Below are 26,683 nucleotides of genomic sequence, written 5' to 3'. Positions count from 1 at the left end.
AGTGATCCATTTGGAATCCTTTCCAGTTTTATGAGCTTCAACTCCTCTTCTGCGGTTGTCTGAAATATCTTTAAAATGGGACGTGTTGCACTTCTGCAGATTTGTGTTGTGAAGAGCAGATATCCAAAACTATCTGGTCTTTTATACAGCAGTGCAGGTGAAACCCACACCTAAACTGTTTGTAATACCTGACTTGTTGCCTAGAATATCTGACTCAAACGACCCTCTTTTTAAGATGCCGTAATCCTCGAGGATGAAATACTTTCATTGACCTTGATTATTTAAACCATTTGTTCAGTAAAGTATGGAATGCTGTGTGTGTTCTTTGTTAAGGCTGTCGTCATTTATTATTATGACTTAGATGAAGATCAGATCACATCTTAGAAGTCATTCATGCACAAATCCAGATCATTCTAAAGAGTTCAGAGGCTTTTTCTCACAACTGTTACGGAAAGTGGTTAGTTGGATAGTGGATAAGGAATAGTTGGCAGCGGACAGTAGGCAGTTTTACAGAGTACGGAAAAGAAAGCTAGGGTGTAGTTGAGAGGAGATGGGCTGTGTAGCATGTAGGGGTGACAACAATGAGATAATTTGGTTGAGAGGGGGTATAGACTTTGAGATCTTAAATGCTTGCACAAATACTAGTGCAGTTAACGAAACAATAATATAATGTGGCAACTTTTATTTCGTGCAATTGTAAGGCAATAATGTAGTCAGAGGAAATATGATATAGGCCAACCTGTGAAGGCAGAATGGCAGATTATTCCTCCCAATAACCTAGATGATTGTGGTATTGTGAAGTACAGTATGTGTAAAGTTGTAGGAGTCCTGGCAAGGTAAAAACAAAAAAAATCAGAGCTTTATGTGACATTTTCAAGAAAAGACAGGGCCTGGTCGGAGAGCAAAATCGCCTTAGGATAGGAGAGCTGGAGAGTGATGTTTTCTAAGATACTGAATGGTGTCAATGAGCAGCGCAGATCTGGCAGATGTTTCCTGCGGTGGAGAGAAGTGACACCCGGCATGATTTAGACAGAAGCAGGCACAATTCTGTTGCAGGAAAAAAGTATATAAATGATAGTGATGAGCCAGACAGAGTGATCTGACTCGTGATTTATGCCATTCTATACAAATTGGTCCGTGTTCCCTCAAGTGGGTGAAATGCCAGGGTGTCGCTCCTCTTCCTCATAGTGACACCTGCAGGATACAACGCGCTCCCGGCCTGTGGCTCTGCCTCTGATGGAAACGCGGCGGACGGTGGAAGGAAAGAAGAAGGAGGCTCGCTGGGCGCACGTGGAACAGACACACACACACACACACACACACACACACACACACACACACACACACACACACACACACACACACAGACATACTCTCTCTCTGTGTAGGCTATGTGTGTATTCGTTTGTGTTCGCTCTTCACCAGCTGTTGTGGGTGTAGTGCTTCCATCATTGACATGAGAACATAATAAGAGCTGCTCAGGACTAAATTAGGAGGATGATAAAACGCAAAGAAAAACAAATCGAACAGGTGGCATAACGAATAATAATAATAATAATAATAATAATAATAATAATAATAAAAATAATGTTGATTGAGATTATATTACTGTACTGTCATAAAGCAATAACGAGGTGTGAAACAACACTCCTGTATTTTCTGTTATTTGCACAGGAGTGAAGAAAGAAAACTTAAGCACAGCTGCTGATGTACTATTACTATTACTTTCAGGACTCTACACATTATCACATAACTTCTCGCAAAGATCCGAATTTATTTCGATTATTAGCCCGCTAAATCGTCGATCTCAGCGAAACACAATAAAATTGGATAGTTTGTGTATAACCAACAGGAAGACGTGAAAAGCACGGTGACAAAATAGGTGCACAACCAAAGTTTTAACAGTCGAATGCTAAGTAATGGATTTGGCACCAGTAATAACAAACAGAATAACAAATACTACATGCGTGGGACTTTGTTAGTTTAGAGCACAGAACAGAACAGGGAATGTGCACATCATACAAAAGTATGTAATCAGGGAAAAGAAGAACTGCGGACTTGTTAAGAATATTATTACCATCTATATACTATTATCATATAGTGTCACTTAAGTTAGAATTATACATAGTATGTATAATTCTTTTCACAAAGGTTCGTGGCTATTCGGTAAAAAAAAAAGTTGTGTGTATAAAATATGGACGGCAGTTTGTTGGGTATAATTAATCCAGTAAGAATATTTCGTATGTCATCTTGTCTGGTCATTATTACACATGACGACGGTTTTCGTGACGGATTTACGAAGAGTTTATGAAGGGATGCGGTCGCGTTACAAAACCAACTAGTAATCTGCTGTCACTCACTGACAACAAAACATTGGACGCAGCACGCCGCTCTTTCCGTCCATTTCTACTCCGCGGAACAAAAAGTAGTCCCAGTGCATTGTTAATATTTCTCAGGAAAGGTTTTTGTTCGTTTTTTGTAATACGGTTTTCCTGGGAACATTCATAACCTCAATATAACTGTTTCCCTCGAACCTTTATTCATCTTTGGGTTGAATATGCAATTTAACTAAGGAAAGAAATTCTTGCAATGTCAACTTTTAGGGTCTCAAAACAGACTCCGAAACTGATGCCTACAGGTTTGCTGGAAATTTTAACTTTAAGCCTACTAGATTTAAACAAGATGCGACCCAAATATACCTTCTCTAAAATACTTTTAATAGAAGGCGTCTATGTGCAATTCCAGTATTTTTAATAATACTTAAGTAAATTCCATCTGATTAACCAGAAGAATTAGAGTACTATATCTGACTCACCAACCACCGTCAAAACAAATTTATTAAACAAAATAATTTGAACATCTTTAATAATGCATCTATTTGGCACTACGATAATATTTCTTGCTAAAAGCCGCTAGTTTGCACCCTTCACCTGAATGTATCTTATGTATAACGATATCAAAATAGAACACAATTAATGAATTAACAGTCTAATTTACAATACAAAGACTAACTACGACTGCAGTTGATCACCTAAACGACATCATCAGGCAGCTTGATACATTTATAGCTTTCTATTTGTGTAGCATATTACTCGTGCAAATGTATTTGAGCGGTTTCGCTCTTAAGAACGCGAGGCAGCTTTATGACTACGTAACTGAAATACTATAGAGATTGCAGAACGTAATGGATATCGCCGACATGAAACGACCGGTCAGCCACGTTACGTCGCAAATACGAAACGGACGGCGTTGCACCGACCGGCTGACAAGACGCTACAGCCCCACAAGTGCTCGGACCGGGCTCTCAGGGGTTAACAAGTGTATTTTGGCTCTTTGCGGCGGAGGGATATCACATCGAACGTCAGCGTGGTGCTGAGGTTTGCTTAGCAAAAATGTCTGCCTAAGGGAAACTCGCAAGTTACATTCAGGGAATATTTAGCAAATTATCACTTGCAAGCGCGTCGTTTCCAAACTCTGCCAGGTGCGAGGAAGGAAAACAAGGTCGCCGTTTTCCCGTCAGATCGCCCTAGTTGGATTTTTATACGTGAAAAGGTAAAAAATAATGGGGAGTGGGTGAAAGAAGTTGGGATACAAGAAAAGACTGTGGAGCTGCTGTGGAGGGGCTCGAGTCGGAGCGCGCTCCTGCTTTTCCTTCCTTCCGTACTACAAATTGTAATATGTAGTTACTCACACAGTGTTAACGCTTGTGCACTGAGGCCTCACATCATGTTTAGGTGTTACATTTTGTTTTGTCCACGGAGCAATTTTACGGCAGCGATGTGCGAGACAGTTACACAAGAGCGGCGCTCCGTGAAATGGAAGTGTGTGGAAACTGTTAGAAAAGTTACTTTGCGAGCCGAGCGGTCCCGTGCGTGGAACGAACGGTCGCTCCGGGCACACGCCACGTTTATTAACGCGCGTGAGTGTGGCGCCTGTGTGGGTGATGCTCGGGCAGCACCTGGTTGTATTGTAAACACGTTCCCACATTTTGTTACGTACACGAATGTGTTTTGTAGTGAATGGGAGAAGGCAGCGCGGTCGTTGAGGCTCTTGGGCGCCGCTCTCGCTCGCTGGCCTCTCTCGGCGCCGCTACAATGAATGTGAAGTGAGTCTCGTGCGGCGGCGGGAGCGCGGATACATACTCCCCGTTGGAGCGAGGGACGTGCTTCTGGATGTTAGCAGATTTAGCAGCACAACTGGTACATTCGTCCTTTTAAGTCTTAAGGTTGCACTTTCGACGCCGGCGGGCAGGTCGTCCGCCGTCGTGGGCCTTGGCTTGTTCAGTCAGGGATTTGCTTTCGACGGCGGGCGGTGTGTGTGAGGTGGAGAAAATCCGTTTGTTTCCCTGCTGTGTTACAGCCGTAGCGAAGCGCGCTCACGATGAACCCTCAGCAGCGGATCACCGCTATCGGGACGGACAAGGAGCTGAGCGACCTGCTGGACTTCAGCGCGGTACGAGCCCAGCAGTGGCAGCCTTCGCCTTGCACATCATCATGATTATGTCTAACAAACATGTCTCCTTCAGTGACATGTGTCGGACGTGTGACAGCCGCGTGTGTAGTTTACACTTGTTGGTTAGTGAGTCATGATGAGGAAAAAACTTTGATTCAGACTCTGAGCCCCTCGTATGTGTTTTCCAGTGATCAACGCACTCACTGAGACACATGTTTTCATTCTCTTCTGGTGCGAGTTCTCGCTCTCTTTCTGTGTCACACTCTCTCTCTCTCACACACTCACACAGACACACATACTCACTCACACACACTTATTTACCAGATGTCCAGGTTGTTCCCCTTAGTCTGCTTTCAGTAGCTGTTGTGGGCCCTTGTTGCCCAGCTTTCCTGCATTTAAAATGTGTTCCACTGTTTCATTATTACTCATGCAAATGTGAATACAGAAACTATTTTGTCTTAACGAAATGTATAAGAAAGATAGCTAAGAATCAAAAGAATTTCTGAAGAGCTGTTACTGTATGGTGATATCTGAGCAAAATTTTAAGATGTAAAAGCATCTATTTCTTCCCTCCAGATGTTTTCTCCACCAGTAAACAGTGGGAAGAACAGGCCGACTACTCTGGGCAGCAGCCAGTTTAATGCATCAGGTAGGATTTCATCTACGAAATGTCTTTGTTGCATTGTTGTGGCTTTTTCACACTAGTACATTTCTTTTGATTTTATTTTAGATGAATAACCACCAACAGATATGTATAGTTTATATTTACATGCATTTCTCGTACATCTTCAGATGTCACTCATTTGATGACAAGGTAAAGTAGAAAGTTCTCATAAGTATTCATATGTTGCACCTAAGTTTAAATTTTCTTGTCAAAACGCATGCGTGAACATCATACATGTAGCAGTTAAAATGCGTTATACTGTATATCCCCTCGAAATGACACAGAATTGATGTTCAGAGTGTGAAAATAAAGACCGTTTTACATGACCAATAAAGGCGAGATGGTTAATTGACCTTATCAGTTGGGAGTGATCATAAACTTTGAGAGATGCAGGTAAATTGGCAGTTATAACTGTTGTAATTTATTTAGTATTTACTGTAGTATTTGAGTTTAAGGTGATCATTTTTATTAAATGATATAATAATTATTGTAGTAAGTAGTTCTGCTGGTATGTAATGTGTTTACGAGAACATGCACATTTACAAAACAATTTAAAAAATAATTTAGAAGTTATTCTCTAGAAATTTATTTTCCATGTTTCTTTGTTAAACTGAAGATTCCTATGTTTAAGTATATCTGAATATTGTAATATCTATAATGAGCGTCACATTGACATTCATAAAGTGATTGTTATGAAGGCCTGTAAAGATTAATTTTATTTGTTTTCCATGTTTCTAAAAAAGTTTGAGGGGCTTTTTTCGGAATGGTTTAGTTTGTGTGTTTCACAAAATATGTTTCCAGGCCTTTGTTACATTTGTATAATTATTAGAGTACTTCCTCTCTAACCGTCTCCGGTGTCCGCTTTGGGGAGCTGCACAACTGAGTAGGTGGGGATTTCCTGTTGCCTCTATTCCCCAACAATGATGCCATCTTTGGGGTCTTAACACATTTCAAATAAATATGCAGTTTGAAGCGTACAACCCCCATTTGCTTACACGTTTTCTGGGGTGGGATAGATTAAAGTGCAAGAGGTGATGGTTGATTTTAATCTTTTAATGGTTCCAGAACACAAATATTGCATTTGTTGTATTAATGGGGGTGCCTCATTAGTTTGTGTACTCCAGGACCTACAACAAATTCCTTTTGTAGCATGACATCAGTTATTTATTATGTCACTTCAATAAATGTTTTAATGTTTAAAACACACCTTAAGCTATTTTTGACATAAAGTTAATTCTTTTCAATGGAGAATTGAACAGTTCTGTAGGTGAAGCAAAATGGTTTTTTGTATCCCAAGATGCATAATTAAGGCTTGTTGAAGAGGACTTTTCTTTTGTATATTTGTTGTCTCAGAGATTTACTAGATTTATTCCAGTGTGTCTTATTAACAACAAAATGATGCACCTACTGTTACAGCATATTACAGTTGGCTGGAAATGAATTCTCTCCATTAACTTTCCTGTTTCACAATATAGTTTACTAAAATAAGTAAACATAATATTTCATAACTGGGAGGATGATGTTCCACACAATATTTGTTGCAATTGCTCTGTATTGTAAGGTGAGATGAAATTATATGTCAACTCATTTCCCAAATAAAGTACAGATACACACTTGCTAGCTTGAAGAATTGCCTCTGTTTTTGGTACTTTTAGGTAAGTTCCTCTAGAAAATGGTACACACCCTTGAAAAATAAAGCTGGCTATCTTGTCTTATTTAATCTGAAATGAAATCTCAGTCTGTTTGAATCATCCTCCATCTGTCTTTGCATGGTTATAGCTTATTTGTTTATAGGTTGCATACTCATCATCTCTAGGATAGGTGCTGTTTTGCGTCAGATGCAGAAAGGCTCAAATGTTCGCAAATGGCAAGCTGGTATTTACATTCATTACAATAGGTTGAATGTAATAAAGTGGTTGTATATGGTGCATTTGGTAGAAAGAAACAAATCAAATGTACTTAATCACACGTGTGCAACTTTGGCTCTCTTTCTCCTAATGTAATGCACAAATTGTATTTTCCATGAAATGTAGGTTGCTTTGGAGAAAAGTGTCTGCTAAATAAAAATGTAAGGTAAATGTATATGTGTGATGTATAAATGTAATATTCATTTGGCAGAAGCTTTTCTCCAAAGTAAAGGGAACACTAATATTCAACTGGCACTGCTTTTTTCTTCAGGCTGCTTTAAAATGCTAGATACAGTACAGTAAACTCCCTACAGTCATTTACAAATGCAACAGAACAATGTAACGTGTACATATGCACTACAGGTAGCTTAGATTACCCATTTCATCTTAAACATATGGCTTTTGGCTCTAGGAGGAAACCCATTAGAACATGGGGAGAACATTCAAATTCCACAGAGACTGAGTGGGGTGCAAACCCATTTCCTATCACACTGTCCAGGCTCTGAGAGACACACCAGTGCTATCTGCTGTAGCAAAGTCATGATGGTATCTGTCTCTTGGCAGCTCATATTAGTTTTTTTATATTGTCTATTAAAAATTGTAAGGACATGTGCAAATCATTGGTTTGTGACAACTGGAGAAACCTGGCAATTAATTTCATAAACCTGTTATAACCATACTGTGAGTTTAGCTACTTGTTGCTAAATAGAGCTAGAGAACACACCTTTGACAGGAACACAATACAAGCACTAGTGAGTACTGCTGCACTGTGATTCCTTAACTAGTTCCCTTCCCATCTTCCCTGGATGGGACACAGTTCTCTCCATGTCCCTGCTGTCCCCCTCTGCTTGCTTGTCCTACTGCTGTCATTATTGGGTGGTTTTCTTCTTATCAAATATTTTAGCATATAATGGGTATGATCATATGCATATGTATACTACCTGTGTATTTCTGTTCGTATAACTGAATGTCAGTTTTTATGCACCTTGCCTATAAATACTAGTCTTTTTTATTAAAGACATTGTTGAGTTAGTGGTTTGATTTACTGCACCAATTTCTCAGTGTATATATTTGCATGCTTTACTTGGACTTTAACATTAAATCAGGATTTTGCACACTTTCAGTCTTCAAATTTAAATTTTTTTGCATTGACATTGTGTTTTGTCTCCTTTTCCATTAAGAGTGAATAATTTGAATGGTTGCTGTATTTTATAAAATCCAGTTAGGATGACCTCAGTCTCTTAAAATAGAAGCAACTATTAAATAACATTTTGACTAGGTTTTTAATGCAAGGGTGTTTTCAAGTTTATTATAACATTTTTTCATGTTTTTATGAATACGTTTTTCATGTTTTGTCAAGTAACATGTAATTGGGTCTAAACAACCTTATTGTTGCTGCATAGTTAACAGGTATTGATGAGGATCTTTATTAAAGTTCTGTGTGCGTTTTACAGAGTTGTTCATGTGAGTTTGGTGCTGTGGTTTGTTGCATTTAATGATTTATATACAACATCAAGCAAAAGACAGGCAAAATATTACCACTGCTCATTGCCTGTTGGCAGCCTTTTTACATGTTTGAAAAAGCATGAAAGCTGTTCCCAGTCTTAAGTACTTTTGCAAGGAATTAGCCTTGGGTTTTTGGTCAATACTGAAGTACTGTATTTTTTGCTATTTTACTGTCAATAGAGAGATTAGAAAAAAACTGAAAGTGTTCTTTTATCAGACTGTCACTTTTGGGTTTATATTTCTCTTATCGTCATACATTAGAATTTTTTTATATTTTACAATTTCTGTAGTTTTATACATGAACTATTCCTCTTTTAAAAGTACTTTTTCAGATTATATAGGAAAATTAATATTCCTCAGGTGACGTACAAACACTGTGAGATGCGTGTCTACTGAGAAATGATCATTATGAAAGTAAGCTTGGCTATGTGGAAATGCTGAGGTTAGCGTGTCCTGTGTTGCTAGTTCCCTGGGATTGATCCTAGGCTACTGGCATGTAGGTTTGTATGTAGAGTTTGCATGTTCTGCCAGTGTTTGCATCTGGTTCCACTGGGGCTTCTGCTTCCTGCCACGTAAGTGGGACCTCCCCAAAGACATGCAGGCTGACTTGTGTTTGTGTATGTTTTAGGGCATTTTTCAGAAAGGTCTGTTAAATAGTTAGTGTGTGTGCATTTTTTTGTGTGTGTTGTAGACAGTGATTTATTAAATCAGACTAAATTTCCCCAATGATAGGTGAATGCATGTGTTTGCACATGATGGTCTCTCAATTCTATCTTAGGGGCAGGTGTCTTGTCTCCAGTTATCCTCGTACACCCACCATCTTCAGGTTGGATATGATTTTTGCATCACCGCTATATGAGACTGAACAGAAAGGTCAGTACATAACAAGTGATAGGGGTGTCATCTGTAATAGGCAGTTTTACTGCTGTTGACCAAAGAGCTGCAGATACTGTCTAAAGGATGCCGCATCCTTGGTATATTGTTCTGTTGCTTTTTTAAAATAACTGGAACCAGTGTAGTTTCTTCCTGAATGTTACATTTAAGCCAGTAACAGAATAGTTCTAGGATACATGTGTTCATTGTTTGTGGAACAGATTATTGATGCAAAATGCAACAAAAAAGTGAAGGAATCCAGAAAGACTGTGTCCAGAGCTTTTGGTAGATCCTTTAATCTTTCCTTTTAACATACTGGTATGTGGGTTCAGGCATTCTGTTCTGTTCTTTTTGTTGGATCTAATGTTCAGGCACGCAATGCCTGTGACATCAGTCTGGGTTTTCCTTTACCCAACTGTGTGGATTAGGAAATGGTTTTGTCCGCTGATCAATTATTAATGAGCTGTGGAAAAATTCTAGTAAGTATTATTCAAAATTAATCTTTAAGTTGCAGCCAGATTACTTTTTTGTTTTGTAAAATGGCAAAAAGTACTGTGTGCATTTTCAGATAATTTTTCTGCACAAAACAAAAATAAAACTACACTGTACAGTACTTGGCACAATGTGTGAAGATATGAAAGGTGACAAAACTCCACTTGAGTGCTGCTTATCTTCAAAGCCTTTCTGAAGGATTTGCAAATTTGTATTTTTTGTTTAAAACATCCGCTAAGTCTCTCCTGCCATTTAAGCATTAATTTAAAAATGAATTCCTTCAAAGTGCAGATGCCATATTTATAACAAGTTATTCGTTTCAATAGGGGTCTTAAATTCTTCCTTTTCAGCTTAAACTTTTTCTCCCCCCTCAGCAAGCATTTTGCTCTGTAGATGATGTGTGACATGTCAGCTTCATGTGATTTCTCTGATTTTAGTTTTCTTGTGTGTTTGTCAATATTTCTTCAAATACCAAATTAATTTGATATGTTACTGAACAACCTTTTATTGCTGAATTCATACAAAATTTCCACTGCATGTTTTTTTTGCCTCTGCACAAACCTTTAGATATGCATTTTTTTTTTGTGCTATCTGGAACCTTTGTTTGATAAGCCTACCTTCATTTGTTGAGTCTTGCTGTATAGAGGAAGGTGCTTCCTTTGTGCCCCTGGCAGCTGTTTATTTTTAGATAACCTGTACTCTGCTCTGTGAACTGTCGGCCACTTGTGCGCGTGTCCACATGTGCATATGTGCGCGCGTGTGTCTGTGTGTGGTGCTGAAATCCCAACAGCTTAAACTGGAGCCTTCTCTCTGAAAAAGGAGACCACTACTGCAGGGAGGATTCACTCACTCTGGACAGCTTTCATTTATATATTACAGGTCACCTCCTGACTTGGTTACTGAGAATCCTTCTGTTGCCATGGCAATGAAGGTCCTTTGAAGACAGGTTACTTGGCACAGCTTTTGCATCTTCTCACAGTTAAAGACAGAAGGCTATCAAAGTACAGTACACTTGTCTTTTGTACACCGAAATGTTATAAATCTATATAAGCATTAAAACGCATGTTATCCATTCAACTGAAATATTTAAAATGTGTATTTTGTATGTACAGATTGACTTGGTGCTTTTGGGAATAAAACTATTACCAGAAGCACTCACTTCTGTAAACATGCAGAGCTGTACCTTGTAAACATTTGATCATTTTTGTTTAGTGAACAGAATATGGTGTATAAGCGCTACTAACATAAACTGGGCGATTTTGTGTATTCCTGTCTAAATGAAGTTGTGAAAGTCCTAAGTTTGCCTTGGCACTAAAACGAAAATAACTCTCTTCTCTTGGCTCAGCACAGCTCCTGTTGAAACAAAGCTGGGTTACTCCAAACTTCCACATCTGTGTTTTTCACCACTGGTGGAGTTATAAACTTTTGAGATCCATGAGGCCAGAGGTGAAGTTTTTTCAGGTGGGGAGCAGAGGCGGATGGGGGGGAGGGGCACAAGAGGAGGGAACTCATACACTGTGTCATTGAGTGCAGAAGCAACCTAGCCCAGTTGGACCACCTGCTATGAGCTGGACTGCCCTGCTGCCAGAGGCTGGGGGAATATAGGTCATTATAGATACGTATCCGTCCTCAAGCCCTCCTCCCCTTACTGGGTATTGCAGAGTAAGTTAAAGTGTTTAGGATTGTGAACATACTTAGGCATGCTGAGGGTTAGGTGAAAATAAAGGAAATGAATAGGGACAATTATAGTCATTTGGCAGGACTTGAGGCAATTTGGGGGATCTTGCTGAATCTTCAAAAAATACCCCTTAAGATCTGCTAGTACTGAGTCAAGGGGCATCATCAAAATTAGCAAAGATCCAAATCCCTTGACCCTTCTGAATGTTGTTTACTAGCCAGCCTGTCTCTTCCTTTTGCAGATGATCAGACTGTCGTGGGATATCATTTGTATTTTTTCAGACAGCTATTACTGCTGCTCCCTGTAGACTTTGACTTAGGAACTGCACAGCTTCAAACCCTGGTGTGACTGTCTCCTGGCTTTCTGTGTGGAAGTGTAGGAGCTTCCTAAAAAGCCTTTAGCTTTGTAAGGACAGGAAAGTATAAGCTGAAGGTTCTTGACTAAAGTTCCAAGAGGGACCTGGCTCTTGTGCCTTTGAACAAATTACTTATCATTAATCACTAGAGTAAAAAAGGTTTTCTGGTGTTTAAACGGTTAACATTGATGGGTCCTCAGATTAAGTGCACAGAGGCATGTTTTACCCCTATGGGCTTGTAGTAATAACTGTCTGCAGGACTGTACAGCTCTGTCTCTTTCTGTCACGTCAGTAGCATAGGTCTTTAACCCCATAACACCAATCCCACACCAGAAGCTTACTTTTGACAGACTGGGTAAAGGTGCTTGATGTGCAGTTTTTTTCTTCCTATGAAAGGGCATGTCTTAAATTTCAAGGTAGATTTTTTTTTTATTATTTTTTATTTTTTTTAACAGGGAAATCTCTAGAAATCAATACCAAAATTTATCATAACAAGGGTCAAAGGTGTAAATGGAAGGACATAGTGTCTGAGTTGACTTCCCCTGCCTTAAGTGGACAGAATGCTCTTTGACAGCAGGATGTGTAGCCCAGCAGTTGTCTCTATCATTGCCAAATTTTAATTGTTACTGTTGTGCCAGCAGTTCTATGTAAGAGGATTTAGCACAGAAATGGTACTGAAAAGACAGGCTTGGGTCAGTATTTTACACTTGTAATAATTCCTTCATGTGCATGCTATTAAACTGAATGTTAGCAGTGGCAGATATTAAATTAAAAGGAAATTGGTATTAATTTCATATTCATGGTTTTAATTAAAACAACACATTTCAGTAATTGAATAATGTAATGATAAATGTCCATTATAAAGTGGTGTAATGTCTTAATTTTTATTCAATCCTTAACCTTTGTTTCTGTTACTGTGGCATGGATAACCAAATTCTACATTGCAATAAAATACCAAAGGATTTAGAAGAGTCTTGGCTCCCATTTGTGAGGCACTGCTCTGTTGTAATACAGATCTGCACACCTGTATCTGCTTACTGTGTGGCCTTATAAATAGCAAACATGTTGGATGTTTTGGGTGGGAATAAAAATCTAACCTCAGAATCCTTTTGCATGTGTAAGGTATTCAATTGCATTTAAATTTGTGTAATAGGTGATTTTGTGCAAAGCGTTGTACAGGTGTATATCGTAAATTGTTCAATGCCAACAGACATTTACTTGAGGGATTTAAAAGACAATTTTTGAGTAAATCTTTAGTTTGCAGTAAATATCAGTTTCTTGTGTTTAAATATTTGCATACATTTTAGGTTTGTGAATATTTTATTTATGCATGTTTTCCAAGTAAAAATTGCTCTACCCAGTCATGTAATATAGGCTTTGGCAAGGAGTTTTATATTATGAGTGACACAGTGGTTTGTGCTGCCATCTCACAGCATCTGGACTGTTTGGGTGTAAGTCCAAATCTAGCTCAGGCTGTGTGGAGTTTGTGTGTTCTGCCCCTGTCTGCGTTGGTTCGCTCTGTGTGTCTTTTTCTTCTCCCATTGTCCAAGACATGTTTCAGGTTAATTGGTGGCTTTAAATTGCTTGTAGTGTGTGCCTGTCTGCATAATTGTGTGTGCGTCTTACTACCCTGTGATGGACTGGCATCCCATCCAGGGTGTACCTGTTCTAGCTTAGTGCCCTGTGATTTTGCGATAAGCTCCACACTGTCGTGACCCTGTTAAGGACAAGCAGTTAATGAAAGTGAGTGAATTTAGATCACCAATACATCTGCTTGCTAGTCAGTGAACTTTTTTTGCTGTAGCATTGTGTTAGATATCTAATTTACAGCAGCATATTAATCATTGTACACCAGTACCACTCCAACTTGACTTGTCTATGTTATGTGTCAGATATTGGCAGCATGTAGGTAGTCTGTAGGAATCCCAGCTTGGATAAATCCCCCTCCCATCTCCTGGGTAGATAAGAGCTAGATGTCAGCTGCACAGAGTCCCCATCTACCATGGCTCAATGCTGTGAGCGGTTACAGCTAATTACTACCCTTACCCTTATCCAATCATATGATGACCCATGACTATTGTTGTGCTGGCAGCCAGAGCATTCAGGTTTAGTTGCGTAAAACGAGGTGGTGAGTTCAGAGAAATGCACATTGATACTGTCTTTGTATGTGCAGAGGCTGACCACCCCTTCACCATTCAGATGCTGCATTGTGCTTTTTTTTTTTTTAGGCGGATGCATTTATTAACATACAGGTATAAAAATCACAGTGATAGCACTCCACATGGTGCAGAGTATGTTTAGCATTCTTTCTGGTCACTGGTGTATGTGGGTTCTCTGTCTCCTGTGGACTGAGTGGGAGTCATCCACACTGTGACACACTGGCATCCAGGCTGGGTGGTGTTCTGTGTCTGCCACAACTCAGGTGCTGCCATGTGCTTCCTTTTTCTGCCATTAAGGGAAGATTGCCAGCCTGATTGTTGGTATTTCTCCCCCCAAGATTTTTTTTCCTCTGAGATAAGCTATGTGAAACTCTGATGGGACTCTGAGGAGGTGTGTGTGTGTGTGTGTGTGTGTGTGTGTGTGTGTGTGTGTGTGTGTGTGTGTGTGTGTGTGTGTGGAGGAAACTGCAGGGTGCAGTATAGGTAGACTTGGCCAAAAAAAAAAAAAAAAAGCTGATTAATGTAAAAGTAGATCATCAGATTTCATAACCTTTTCCATTTGAAATTTTTTTGTGTTCTTGGCTTAAATTACTCTGAATTGTTGCAATAGCTTTTAGGATGGGGCAAGTAGCTGCACATTGTTTTAGAAGATTCCCTTCTCATTTCCCTCGGCACAAACCACAGTTGAGGTATAGCAGCCTGTTTGCGAAGTGGGCTGAGAGGAGTGTGTAGCTGAGTGTGACTGCCAGCTTGATACTTTTATCAGGATTTACATTTCAGATATAGAAAATGCTGATGAGTAGAAGCCATTGTTGTTGTGTTGGCCTAATCCCCAGCACTGGCTGGTTCAGCCTCTCTCTGCCCCCCTAGAACTCCCATTTGTTGGTGCATTTACACTTAACTGGCAGGTTATTTTTAGGTCTGGGGTTTTTCCGCTCTGTGTGCTATTCAAATTTAACTTTATTCTGCTCTTAGTTTTGGATTATTGTGTGTTACCATTTTGTCTTTTGAATGACTTAAATAATTTGGAGCTGTTTACCAAACAAAAGCTGCACCCACCTCATGTTGATCTAGTGTCTCTGCTCAGCGAAATAGTAGCTGATGCCAGTAGAGATGGTCGGTCTGTCTGACTTTAATGATATTACTAATTATAGGTGTTTGATTGGGAACCTTATTCCCATTGTGTCAACAGAACAGACTGTGTAGGCCTGTCCCAAATGCTTTGTTGCACGTTCTTTGAAGCTGTCACAGGCTTTGGCAGGTCGCCTGTGTAATGATGGGAGGGTGAAGGTGGGGTAGCTGTTGGAGGATTTCATGCAAGGCTTAAGCGCAGCCTCCTCGTCTGGCATGTCCAGCTGGGTCTTTAAAACAGAATAGAGCATGTCCCTACCCCATCATACATGTACCTTATTGCTGGTGGCTCACAACCTGTAGCTCATTTTCACCATTGAGAATATCTGATTGCATTGTATTGATTTGGAAATGGCCTACCACTTGATACTGTGAGTGTGGAGCTGGAAGCCTCACTTGTCCCTGGCAAAGGTGAAGGGAAGTGCACGTGGGGGGAGGCTTGTCTTTATAGCTGCACCTGAGCTCAAGTTGAGGTTGTTGCTGTTATTGTTAGAATAATTACCTGTTATGGTTCTTCCGATTAGCACCTCTAATACATGGCCTCGGTACAAAGAGCTTTTTGTGGATAAACATTTGTATTGATCAGATATCCGTATACCTATGATTCCGAGACTGTTCTCTAGTACTCTATGGGCTTTTCCTTTCACGTAGGAAGGGGTTCTGGTGCACAAGTAAGTGATTTGATTCATGAATGTCAGCATGTTATAGCACCTATGGCTTGATTTTTCTTTTTGACAACAGAGGACTTCAGAGCTGCTTCCAGTAGTTGATGTCCTTAGTTTCAGGAAGTGGGAGTGTTGGCAGGCACAGTGGCTGGCATCAAAAAAAGAGTCAAATGAGACTTGATTAGAGAGATGGAGCTGTATAATGTCCTGTGCATGTAGCCTGTTTGCTTAAGCTGCAGCGATGGATGTGGGGGTTGTCGGCATGCCTTCTCCTCACAAACGGTCGGGGCATTATGGCAAAGCAGCGCAGCACAGGAAGGAACTGTGAAAATTGCAGGGAATGAGAATTTGGGATTAATGTGTCTGAACTGGCGATACCCAAAGAACGGAAGAGGAACCATGCTGCCTGGACCACTCAAAGCTGTCCAAAGCATGCTACAGGAAGGAGCATCACAACAGATGGGAAGACAAAAATTAAACTCAATTTTCTGTGCTTCTTATTGCTGGGAAGCTTGAAAGGATGGTTAGAGCTGTGCCTTGGTAGCCTGTCCATCAACTCAGGTATTGGGGAGCTGTTGGTACTTTGTATAATAATTGGTTTTTCCACTTTTATATATATCCAGTTCTAGAATGTTTCTCTTTTTTTGGCAGTGTGACACAGCCTCAGCACTGGGTGTCGTACCTGCTTGACGTGGCATGATGGCGGTCTGTGTAGCAGTCTGTGACAGCTTTTTCTCTGATGGTTGACTAGTCTTTCCCTAGTCTGACACCTTGCTCTCATTTAGAAACTGTGTGGCCAAGTGCAATTTTCCCTTTGCGTTTTGAGTTTTCAGTCATTCGGATGGCCAGTAAATCATAATAGAGTAAACTTGTTGCTGACTGGCTGCTTGCCTGCCTGTCTGTTATTGTTTCAGGGAGATTTTGGTAAGAGTTACAGTTTTCCTGCTACAGTTTCGAACAATGAGAACTGATTTTTCTGTTGTGTTGTGAATTTCACAAAACAAATTGACAATGTACACTGCATTTCTCTTATGTCTCCATAGCCTCTGTGATGAGCAGACTTTAAAAAGTTAATACAGTTTGTGCTACTGCTGCTGATAACCACAGAAGAGACAGTTTTCACTCCTTGCTTGAATAGCACTTCATTGGCATATATTTATGTTATACCCTTCGCTTGAAGTGTTTTCTTGTGGAACTAGTGTTATCATGGTTAGTATTCTCCTTTATTTGAAATATTAACAGATTTGTAGTATTTGATGGCATACTCAGTTTGGGCTTGTAGCTCCTGGCAGTCATTCCTCGCATCACATGACTAAGTAACAGGAGGCTTTGAGGAGCTAACATGAAATGCCTTTATTTTTGCAAGCAGCAGAATAACCCCAAGCTGTGCTCTGTATCTGACCTGTTTTGGTGTCTTTGATGTTTTATTTATTTTTTGGTGATAAGCCGCTGTGACACATTTGAATAAATGTGGAACCTTGTATATGTTGCAGTAATCTGTTTGTTTCCCTTGGCTGTAGTGTAATGCTTCAAGTAGCGTGGTTGTGTTTGGTGCTGTAGGTCTCTTTCTTCCTGACAGCACTTTGTGGATGACTGAGCTCTGGAGCAGCGCAGCTGTCTAATGAAGACACCTTGACAGACCTGACACCACCCACCTCCAGCAGTCCAGGTGCGCTGGAGCTCTGGCGCATGCACACCCGCCACTCCAATTTGACAAAACCCCACCGCAGCCTTATCGAGCCTGTACCCACACTTCCAAATCTTCCGTCGCGTTTGTGGCCTGTCAGAGCTGCTGTTTGTGCCGTGTCATTTGGGAAATTCTCAATGTTTGACATATCAGACGGTTATCATTGGGGGAAGCCAATTTTTTTTATTTTATTTTAACTTTACTGTTCTCTGAAAGGGTCCCTGTTTTCAGTTAGTCATCCCTGATATGTATTATCATTTGTTTGTAGATGTAAGATTAGTATGATTTGTTCCAATACCTTTTGTTTTTCCCCCATGTACATTTCAAAAAATACATATATGAACTGTACAATTTAAAGGATTGCTGTGAAATGTTTTTTTAAGGTACAAAGACTGATACTGGATTAATTCATGGTGTTTCTTAGATTTCAGGTTAACAGCTGTTTTATAGACTAGTGTTTCCTAAAATTCAGATATAAATGTACTATATTTGTTACATTCTCTCTTTTACTGCTTACTTCCTTGCTGCCACTGTTTGGTGAAGCCATATATTACCAAGAAGACAGTGCAGCATTTGCTCAGCTGGCCTTACAAGAGGTGCCATGATATATGAGGTTGCCTTCTTGGATCTCTGTGCCCTTAAATAGCTTGGCTTTTAAACAAAATGTTGCTCTGCCTTAACAGTTTGGGGGGGGGAATCAAAACAGAACAAAGCAAAGGTTAAAAAGTGACCTGATAATGTCACCTCTAGGAAACTGTTTCCTCAGCAATGCTGCAGCAAGTGGCTTGCAGATCACAATTAAAGACAGGAGTTTTTCCGAGTCATTTGTCTGCAGGTTTTAGAATTGTAAGGTGTGCTTGTTTAGGAAAATTTTAATCCTGTGTTTATTGGAGGGGATAGAGCTCTGCTGTTTTCCCTTTTGGGAACTTGAGATATGGCAAGGAGAAGTGTGTGCTGTCTTCGTCATCGTGTGTTTGGAAGATGCTGAGGACATGGTAACTTGGTTCTTTTGATGCCCTTTGGCAGCAGTGTGGCATGTGCTTCTCCCTGCTGCTCCCACCACAGTTGAGGTAGATTGATGGAAAGGACATACTAGGGAGTTCATCAAAATCGTACAACATTGTAGGTGTCTTGCATGTGTTCTCTCCAAATATGTTTTGTCTATACAGCTAAACAGTTTTATGCCATACTCATTTTTTCTTTTTGGATATAATCTATTTTTAAGGTATGCATATGGGTTTCCTCTTAGTTAGTAACGTACGCCTCACCAGATGCATTAAATAAATATTAGGCCGACAGTGTTGTTTCTCTGTACTGATGTACATGCTTCACTGGTGCAGAGAGAGAACTCCCAGCTGACCTTTTGTTTGTGCTTCGGACAAACCCTTTCACTTCATGCTCTCTGCTGGCTGGAATGTGTTGTGATGAAAGTCTTATTTTCTATACCCTAAACACTGTTACTGTGTCTAAGAGTTTGTGGCCCCTGTACTGATGTTCTGTTGTTGTTATTAACTCTAGCATATGCTTGCAGTTATTTATTCCATGTGATTTGTCATGTGATTGTACAGAGTAATACAAATAATTGTATTACTGTGTTTTTTAGATGTGTTTTCATTTAGTCAGTGCAGTTTGTATGTGAAGTGGAAAAGAAACCTTGCATTACAGTACTGATATATCATGCAGATCCAACACATTGCAAAGACACACAAATTCCAAAGCAAGCTTATAAATTGTTCATAAGCAATAATGCACTCATGTTAATAGGTTAACACACAGAAGTTAACTGTAGCTCTCAACTCATCAGCTGGTTGCCAAAGTTATTACAGAGAAATTATAAATGTATTGCTTCCTCTGGCAACTATGACATAAACTGTTATCTGGCTAATTATTAAAAGGAGTGATTATAACTAGAGGAAAAGGGCATTTTTTTTCTCCAATATCCGTACTGATTAGAACTTTAGCAAACTGTAATGTTAGCTTTTAGTCATTATACAGGCACTCGTCACTTAACAACCGAGTTCCGTTCCTACGACTAGGTCGTTAAGCGTATTTGGTCGATAAGCGAGAAGCCGCCCCTTACCAATATTTCAAGCATACCGTATGCATACATACATAATGCTTGACCGAGGGTATAAAGCAGTTGATGAACCGGTCCTTAAATAAAGCTTGCGTCATCCATGCCTTATTATTTGCACGATAGTAAACGGGCAACGTGTACTTACTAACTTGCTTCAATGCACGTGTGTTCTCGGAGCACTAGATGAGGAAGAGCTTTAACTTGAACCCAGCGACATTTGCTCCCAACAACAACATGACCCTGTCCTTAAAAGCTTGAAACCGGGCATTTTTTTTTTAGCTTCTTTATGTATGTAGGACCTTTCGGCATTTTCTTTCAAAAAAGTCTGGTTTCATCCACATTGAAGATCTGTTGCGGATGGTAGCCGTCTTTCTCGATCTCAATATGTGGTCTTGGAGATTTCGAACGCTAGTGTAGTGAATACTGACCGACTGTGGGAACGATACTGAGACTGAGAAAGGGTGATGCGAGATGAGATGCTTGACACTGAGACCCTGCTTTGCCATTTCCACGACCAAAGTTCTTGTACGGTGTACAATACCGACTGGTCGGGGAGCTGGTCGTTAAGTCCGCTCGGTCATTAAACAGGTAGGTCGTTAAGTGAGGAGTACCTGTACTGTAGGTTCAAATTTTAAACGGTAGTTTTCAGTATTTTCTTGATGACAAATTTGATTCTGTACTTTTTATATCAGATCAAAAGTTTTCTGTGAAAATGCTGAGATGTTTGAATTCTTAATAGATTTATTTTTTTTGCTGAGCAGTCAAGGCCTCCAGTTTCTGCAGAGGATAAGAGACAGGTGGTTTTGTGCTGAAAGTTTTCATACAACCCACTGTGTTGATTTGGTCTGTTTGATTGGCTTTCTTGTTGCCTACATGGTTTTTTTTTTTTTTTCTGATGTTGATGAAGTTTCTGTTATGTGAAGGTGCTGTAAACACAATAATGGCATGCAGAGAACTGGTTGCCTGCCACAGTTAAAATTATATTCAGATCGTCTGCTCAACAGATGCTGCATATAAATATGTTTTATGTAATGCTATTTGAAGCAGGAAAAGGCAAATCACATGGCTCCTAGTTTGATTTGAGCATTCACTCCTTTGCAAATCGATTTAACATGATTGACATCAAAAGGATGTCATCCTTGTAGAAGTGGTAACAAACTGGATATGCAGCTGACTGAGTTTCACACAACTCAGTACAGGTTCCTGGTCTAGTCTTGAAGGGCAGAGCTAGCCATGTGCTAGTTTCAGTGATGGGGTGGCAGGGGGGTTGGAGAGCTCCAGCAAACAAGAAGAACCTGGAATATCTGTAAAACTGCTTTGTTGTGGGAGGTTAACTAACTGGAGAGCTGGCCTTTGTATTTTTATGACACCAGGGATGTCTGTCTTTATTTTGGGATCTCTCTTGAATGAGTGCTACAGTGCAGTATCAGCACCAGTACAATCAAAAATGTCTCTCTCTCTAAACCATTGGTTACATTTAATTACACGTGTTTTGATTAGTTTTTAAATTTTAAAAATGAAATTTAAGATTGTTTAAAAACAGAGCTTCATAATTTCTACTACAAATGAAACTTGGGTTTAAAGGGTATTGCCTTCAATGTGTGTTTATTGAACACACAGCATCCTGCAAAGGGTGCAGTGTGTGTGTGTGGCATTTAGTGTGTTATCCTTTGACATGTAATTGCCCCTACTTTCTGTATGGGCTTGTGTTGGCTTTTCCCCCATGTGACCCTTTGAAACACCTGATCTCTGTGAGGTCATAATAAGTGTGTACTGAGCAGTCTGACACGTCCTACAGATGGGGGAGGCAATGTGACATCCCATTAACAAAACCTATGAAGACACAAATGTTCTTGTTTCAGAACCTTCTGTTGTCATTTGTTTGGATAATCATTGACTTTGTGGTTGAGTACAGTTTTATCCATTGTCACACCTGACATCTTGGTTTGGGGTAAATGTGCTTCCTCTGGTTCTTCTCTTCAAACGGCAGGAGGTCAACAAACATTTTTAGTGTGAAAGGTGTTTACTAAAGTGCCCAAATAAGTGAAAAACAAGAACTATACACAATATTTACAAAAGTCCACAATACTTCTCAGTTGCTGCCAGCAGCAGCACACATTATACATATCTACACTTCTTCTCTAAAACACAAAGAGAAACCTTTAAATAGCCTCTGTTTGGTCCTTTTAGGAAGGACTGAACCATTTCCACCAATATAAAGGGAGTATCAATGACAGGAATTCAGCAAATGTAAATGTACAGATGTCTAGTTAAAATGAATACAATATTCCCTTATATTGTCCTTTGTCCTTCTCATAAAACACAACCTTCCATAGTAATTTGTTTCTCCATTTTCCTGGGGATGGGCCACCCCAAAAACAGGCGGTATTTAAGGTCACCCAAAAGCTTACTGGGGTGGGCTAAATGTGTGGGTATGATATAAATAATATAACCAAGTCAGTATGTGCACCCACTACGTTAGTTTAACTGTGCAATGAAGAAGTGATCTTTCTTTTCACCCCGAACTGAGACAGACCTGCTCTGTCACATCTATGAAGTATTTTTTCAGTTCTTCTATATCAAGGTTTACTGTTACCAACTTTTAAAACCTTAGCTAGACAGCTAGGTGTTTGATATGCTAAAATATATGCTTCCTGCCACCACACTGGTGACAGGAGAATGCACAAACATTGAACGAGGATTGTGTGCAACTGAAGTTACCAACCACTTAATATAGCAGAGGAACTGGTACTTCTTGAAGAGTCCAGGGGTCCTGAAGATGGCCCCTTACAGTTTGGCCACAGTCTTCCTTGCACATTCTGCGTGGGTCATCTTTTGCAGGTTAAGCTCAAGCGTCCATTCTGAGATTTCTGTTCCACAATTGCATGCAAATACATTGAGTTGGTAGGCTGTGTTTAGCAATGCGGCTGGGTGTAGACTCAAAACAATGTTAACTTGTGTGATCACAAGCTAGACTGTTTAAAACACTGGAGCATTTTCTTTTATTTTGCCACTTAGTGAAGATTTAGGTGTTTCAAATGGCTACCAGATTAACTCGTCAGTGTTGCTGTTAAATGTAAATTTAACCTTGGAAATTTTCTTTCCAAAGCATGCAACCCAAACTAAATGACACACAGCTCATTGGCTTCATGCTCATGAAGCAAAGCCTTTGAAAAGATATCCAAGTGATTAGTTGCCAGTTCCTACTATGGCTGTTTTTTCTCTGTCAATTTAATTGCAGCTCTTATCCATCTCCTCTCTAACTGATGAAGATCACTTAAGATAGACTGTTGTAATAAAGTGGTAGACCTTGGAAGGTGTGAAAACTTGTCTGCAAAAAGATCATTTCTAAGTAGTGATTGAAAAAATTGATGTAAACTTGTTTGACACAAAGGACAGAATTTTTCTCCGAGGGGAATTATCCTTACGTATGCATTAAAGTCACAGTTTTAAGTCCTGTAAGAACAGCTGTATTTAAATGTTCTCATGTTTCTGTCTAAGGGGTGCTCTGGCAGCTGTTCTTGGGAGTTCTGTACATGAGCTGTGTGTGTGTTTTTTTTTTTTTTTTTTTTTTTTTTCCCCCCCCCCCCCCCCCCTTTTCAGGAATGGAGGAGAGGACCAGCCAGACGACCTGGGGCACAAGTGGCCAGTCGAGTCCATCTTATGAGTCCTCCAGGGTAAGAGTCCCCGTTTCGTTGAGGCAAAAACTCTGTACAAACTGCGTAGCAGTTGAGACTGCTTTTTATTTTACCACACAGTCTGCATTACTTGTGCATCTTATCTTGTTCTGATTTGTCTTTACAAAACATTACATTTTTTGGTTTAGTATGTGTTAAGTACAAGATTAATTTATTTTACTAAAGTTGAAATGTTGACTAGAATGAATTTGTTAGTCGTCATATAAATATCTGAACATGTATGCATTAGAAATGTGTAAAGATGATTATTTTAATTCATTGAACTAATGCTTTTATCCAGGCAAATTATACCCTTTTACACAGCTGGGTATTTTCATTGTGTAATTCAGAGTAAGTACAATGCTCAAGGACACTACAGCTCCCACTTTTCTCTGACTTACAATTTTTTACCCATTACAAAGCTGGGCAACTTTTACTGGAGCAATTTTAGAGTAAATGCTTTGCTCAAGGGTACTCCAGCAGGAAGTCGGGTGCGAATGCAAGGCATCAGCTCTGATCACTACGCAGTCTGCAGATCCATTTTAAACACAGCAATATACTGTTTTCAGGAAAAGAAGCTGGAACTGCCAAACTTTAGCTTTTAAGTCCATGACTGCTACCTCTTGTTTTTGTTCTTGTATGAAATGCATTTTTTTAATGTCAGAATTTTTTGTCACACAAATTGCATTTTCTTAAATGTTGATTTGTTTTGTCAACTTTAAGTATGGTTGCTGTTTAATATATTTTGGACTTTTTTCTGGCACATCTGCAGCATTTCCCGGAATTGTATGTTACGGTTGCTGTCAAGAGCAAAACAAAGAAAGAGGAACTGAGTAAATGTAAAACTGCCGTCATAGATGTTTTGTTTTATTGGTATTAAAATGTTCCACTTCATTTTCTTCATCTTCTCTAGGGATAGTCACTCATGACTTTCAAATGTCATCAATAAGATGGTTTAGACAAGAAAAAAGACCCACACACACACCATCTGAACCACTTGTCCCATACGGGGTCGCGGGGAGCCGGGGCCTAACCCAGCAACACAGGGCGTAAGGCTGGAGAGGACACACCCAGGATGGGATGCCGTCTGACACAAGGCACCCCAAGCGGGACTCGAACCCCAGACCCACCAGAGAGCAGGACCCAGTCCAACCCACTACGCCCCCCATAAAAAAAGACCCTTTTATTCTCATTTGTTGTCATTATATGGTCCTTTTGTAAGTCTCATATCACTTAGTGTTATCCTCTGTATGTTTTATTAGATTGAATTTAAGGATAATTTTCTTCGGTGCAAACAAACTTTAACTTGACTTGCTCTTTTTGTTTTAAGTCTAGCAGTACAAATGTAAAGAATTGTAAGTAGACACTGAGTTTTAGCAGTAATACATGTTAACCTGCAAAATCAATATTTGCTGTTTCTATTCACTGTTTTAAAATTACAATTAAAAAACACAATGGAAGTTGTTAGTCACCTGATACCTTTGCATAAGATTGCTTAAAATGCTCATACAGCAGCTTGAAATGCTTTATCTTTTTATACAGCAGGGTATTCTTACTCCTTCAGTTCAGAGTAAAAATTTGATAAATCCTACTCCTCCTGTAGGAACTTTAATCCACAAACATTTATTTGGCGAAGGCACTTTGCCTCATTGTGGAAAGAAATGGAAAGGAAAGATTCAGGGGAGTGCTAACATTCTACTTTTTGTGCATCTTACTCTTTATTACTTAATCCCCAAGTACTGATTCTGTATATCTTCAGAGATGTTATCCATTAAAATCGTAAATATACTTAAATGTGCTCTATATTTGATCCATACATTGGAATGAACGTCTTAAGAGTTAAATAAAAAAATGCAAATACATTTTGTGGAATCTTTTAGTCGGCTGTTGAATATGTGGAACAGATATGTTATTAAAATTAGCCTTTTTTTGTGTTAAAACTGACAGTTCTGTACCTGAAGGTTGTGCTCATAAAATTGGTCCTGGTTTTCAAACTGTGAACGCTCTTTCATCGTCATTCTGAAATTTCAGCTGTGGAGTTAATATTGTATGTTTTAATGCTGAATTCATTAGTTTGCTTACAGACTGCAGTAGAACTGCTCAAACAATAATTGGGGCTCAAAAAATTTAAGACAAAATTGTGTCATTGTGGGACAGACGATCTTTGTTGTGAGGGTATTATCAGGTTGCATTTTAAAGCATGATCTGATCCCATTACAGCAGTAAATATTATTGGCTGTGTAACCATGTGCCTCCAGCAATATTTTCAGCTGAGTGGATTTCCCTACACATAAGAACTTGCTTTATAATGTGTATGTTCTCGAATCAGTCTTGCTAACCGTTATGTTGAACGTAGTCTTTTGTCTCCGCTGATATGGCGATCAAAGCTCAAAATGAAAACTTTGTCATAAACATTCTTGACCTTCCGTAAACCAGTTTCCCCCTTCAAGAATGCAGGTTTGGCTTCTGAGCTTCTCCTCTTTTCTAACTTCACAGAGAGATCTCACCAGTTTTAAGGCCCAGGGCAGACCAGATTGGTAGCTAGATGATCCAGGATAATTTATTTATTTTTTTTTGGACAGAGAATGCTGCATCAGATCTGACAGTTACAGTTCTCTTTGAAGCTTTTGTTTCATTACAGTTAGGAAAAAAAAGGCGCTAGCTGATTGTGTTATATCCAAATTTTTTTTATTATGGCATTCCAATTTGATTCTGTGTAGGTATGCTCTGTTATTTTTTTGTCTTTTTATAGCTACATTCTTAAATGGTTGAAGGTGTATGGGGCGTGCATGTCAGCTGAATTAATTACTAATAATAATATTGACCCTGCTATTTCAGTTATATTTCATTGGTGATAGTGACTGGTTGAGGTTGTGTACTCCTCAAGGATATGCTTGGTTTTCTTATAAATTGGTAGAAAATAGCCAGATTGACACCCTGAGGGATAAAATCCTTTCCCAAAACATCTGATTCAAGCCACTGTACAGAATAAAATAGCTGTTGTTAAATGACCATACGAGAAAACGGCAGAAATGCTGTTCTACTGAATAAAGCCCATTGTATTGTGCAAGGTTATTTCTTTTCATAAGACATTATAGCAAATTTTTGTTGTTCAGAACCCTGTTATATGAGGTGTATATGTGTACAGGGGTATATGTGTTGTATGAATGTGTTTCTGGAGAGTAAAAGGAATGGCTAATATTCACTTAGTGATTGTGTAGTCATGCTGTGAATTTTTCAGAAAGTAGTTGGTCTTCCAATGTGACAACATTGTCACCCTGTTTGCTGGCTTGCTTGCTTGTTTGTTTTTTACACATTGGTTGTTATTGCTGCCCTGTATGAATTTCATTAAATGTCAAT

At 39.4% G+C, this 26,683-nt stretch overlaps 1 protein-coding gene across 5 annotated transcripts in view; it reads left to right on the top strand.

The window, feature by feature from the left end:
• Positions 1-3,259: 3,259 nt before the first annotated feature.
• LOC108926742 (transcription factor 12-like) overlaps positions 3,260-26,683 on the top strand; it is an 84,865-nt gene continuing 61,441 nt past the window's right edge. The window contains exons 1-4 of one of the 5 annotated variants that reach the window (XM_018739651.2): positions 3,260-3,552; positions 4,360-4,452; positions 5,029-5,101; positions 23,250-23,323. In XM_018739651.2, the coding sequence (XP_018595167.1) occupies positions 4,381-4,452; positions 5,029-5,101; positions 23,250-23,323 (219 nt within the window). In that variant the 5' untranslated portion in view covers positions 3,260-3,552; positions 4,360-4,380. The remainder of the gene's footprint in view (positions 3,553-4,359; positions 4,453-5,028; positions 5,102-23,249; positions 23,324-26,683) is intronic. The other 4 variants (XM_029256216.1, XM_018739649.2, XM_018739652.2 and 1 more) reach the window with 4 other exon arrangements.

The sequence above is a fragment of the Scleropages formosus genome, chromosome 11, assembly GCF_900964775.1.
Source record: "Scleropages formosus chromosome 11, fSclFor1.1, whole genome shotgun sequence".
Lineage (NCBI taxonomy): Eukaryota > Metazoa > Chordata > Actinopteri > Osteoglossiformes > Osteoglossidae > Scleropages > Scleropages formosus.
The sequence above is the reverse complement of the archived record's forward strand: the minus strand, read 5'-3'. Positions and strand labels throughout refer to the sequence as shown.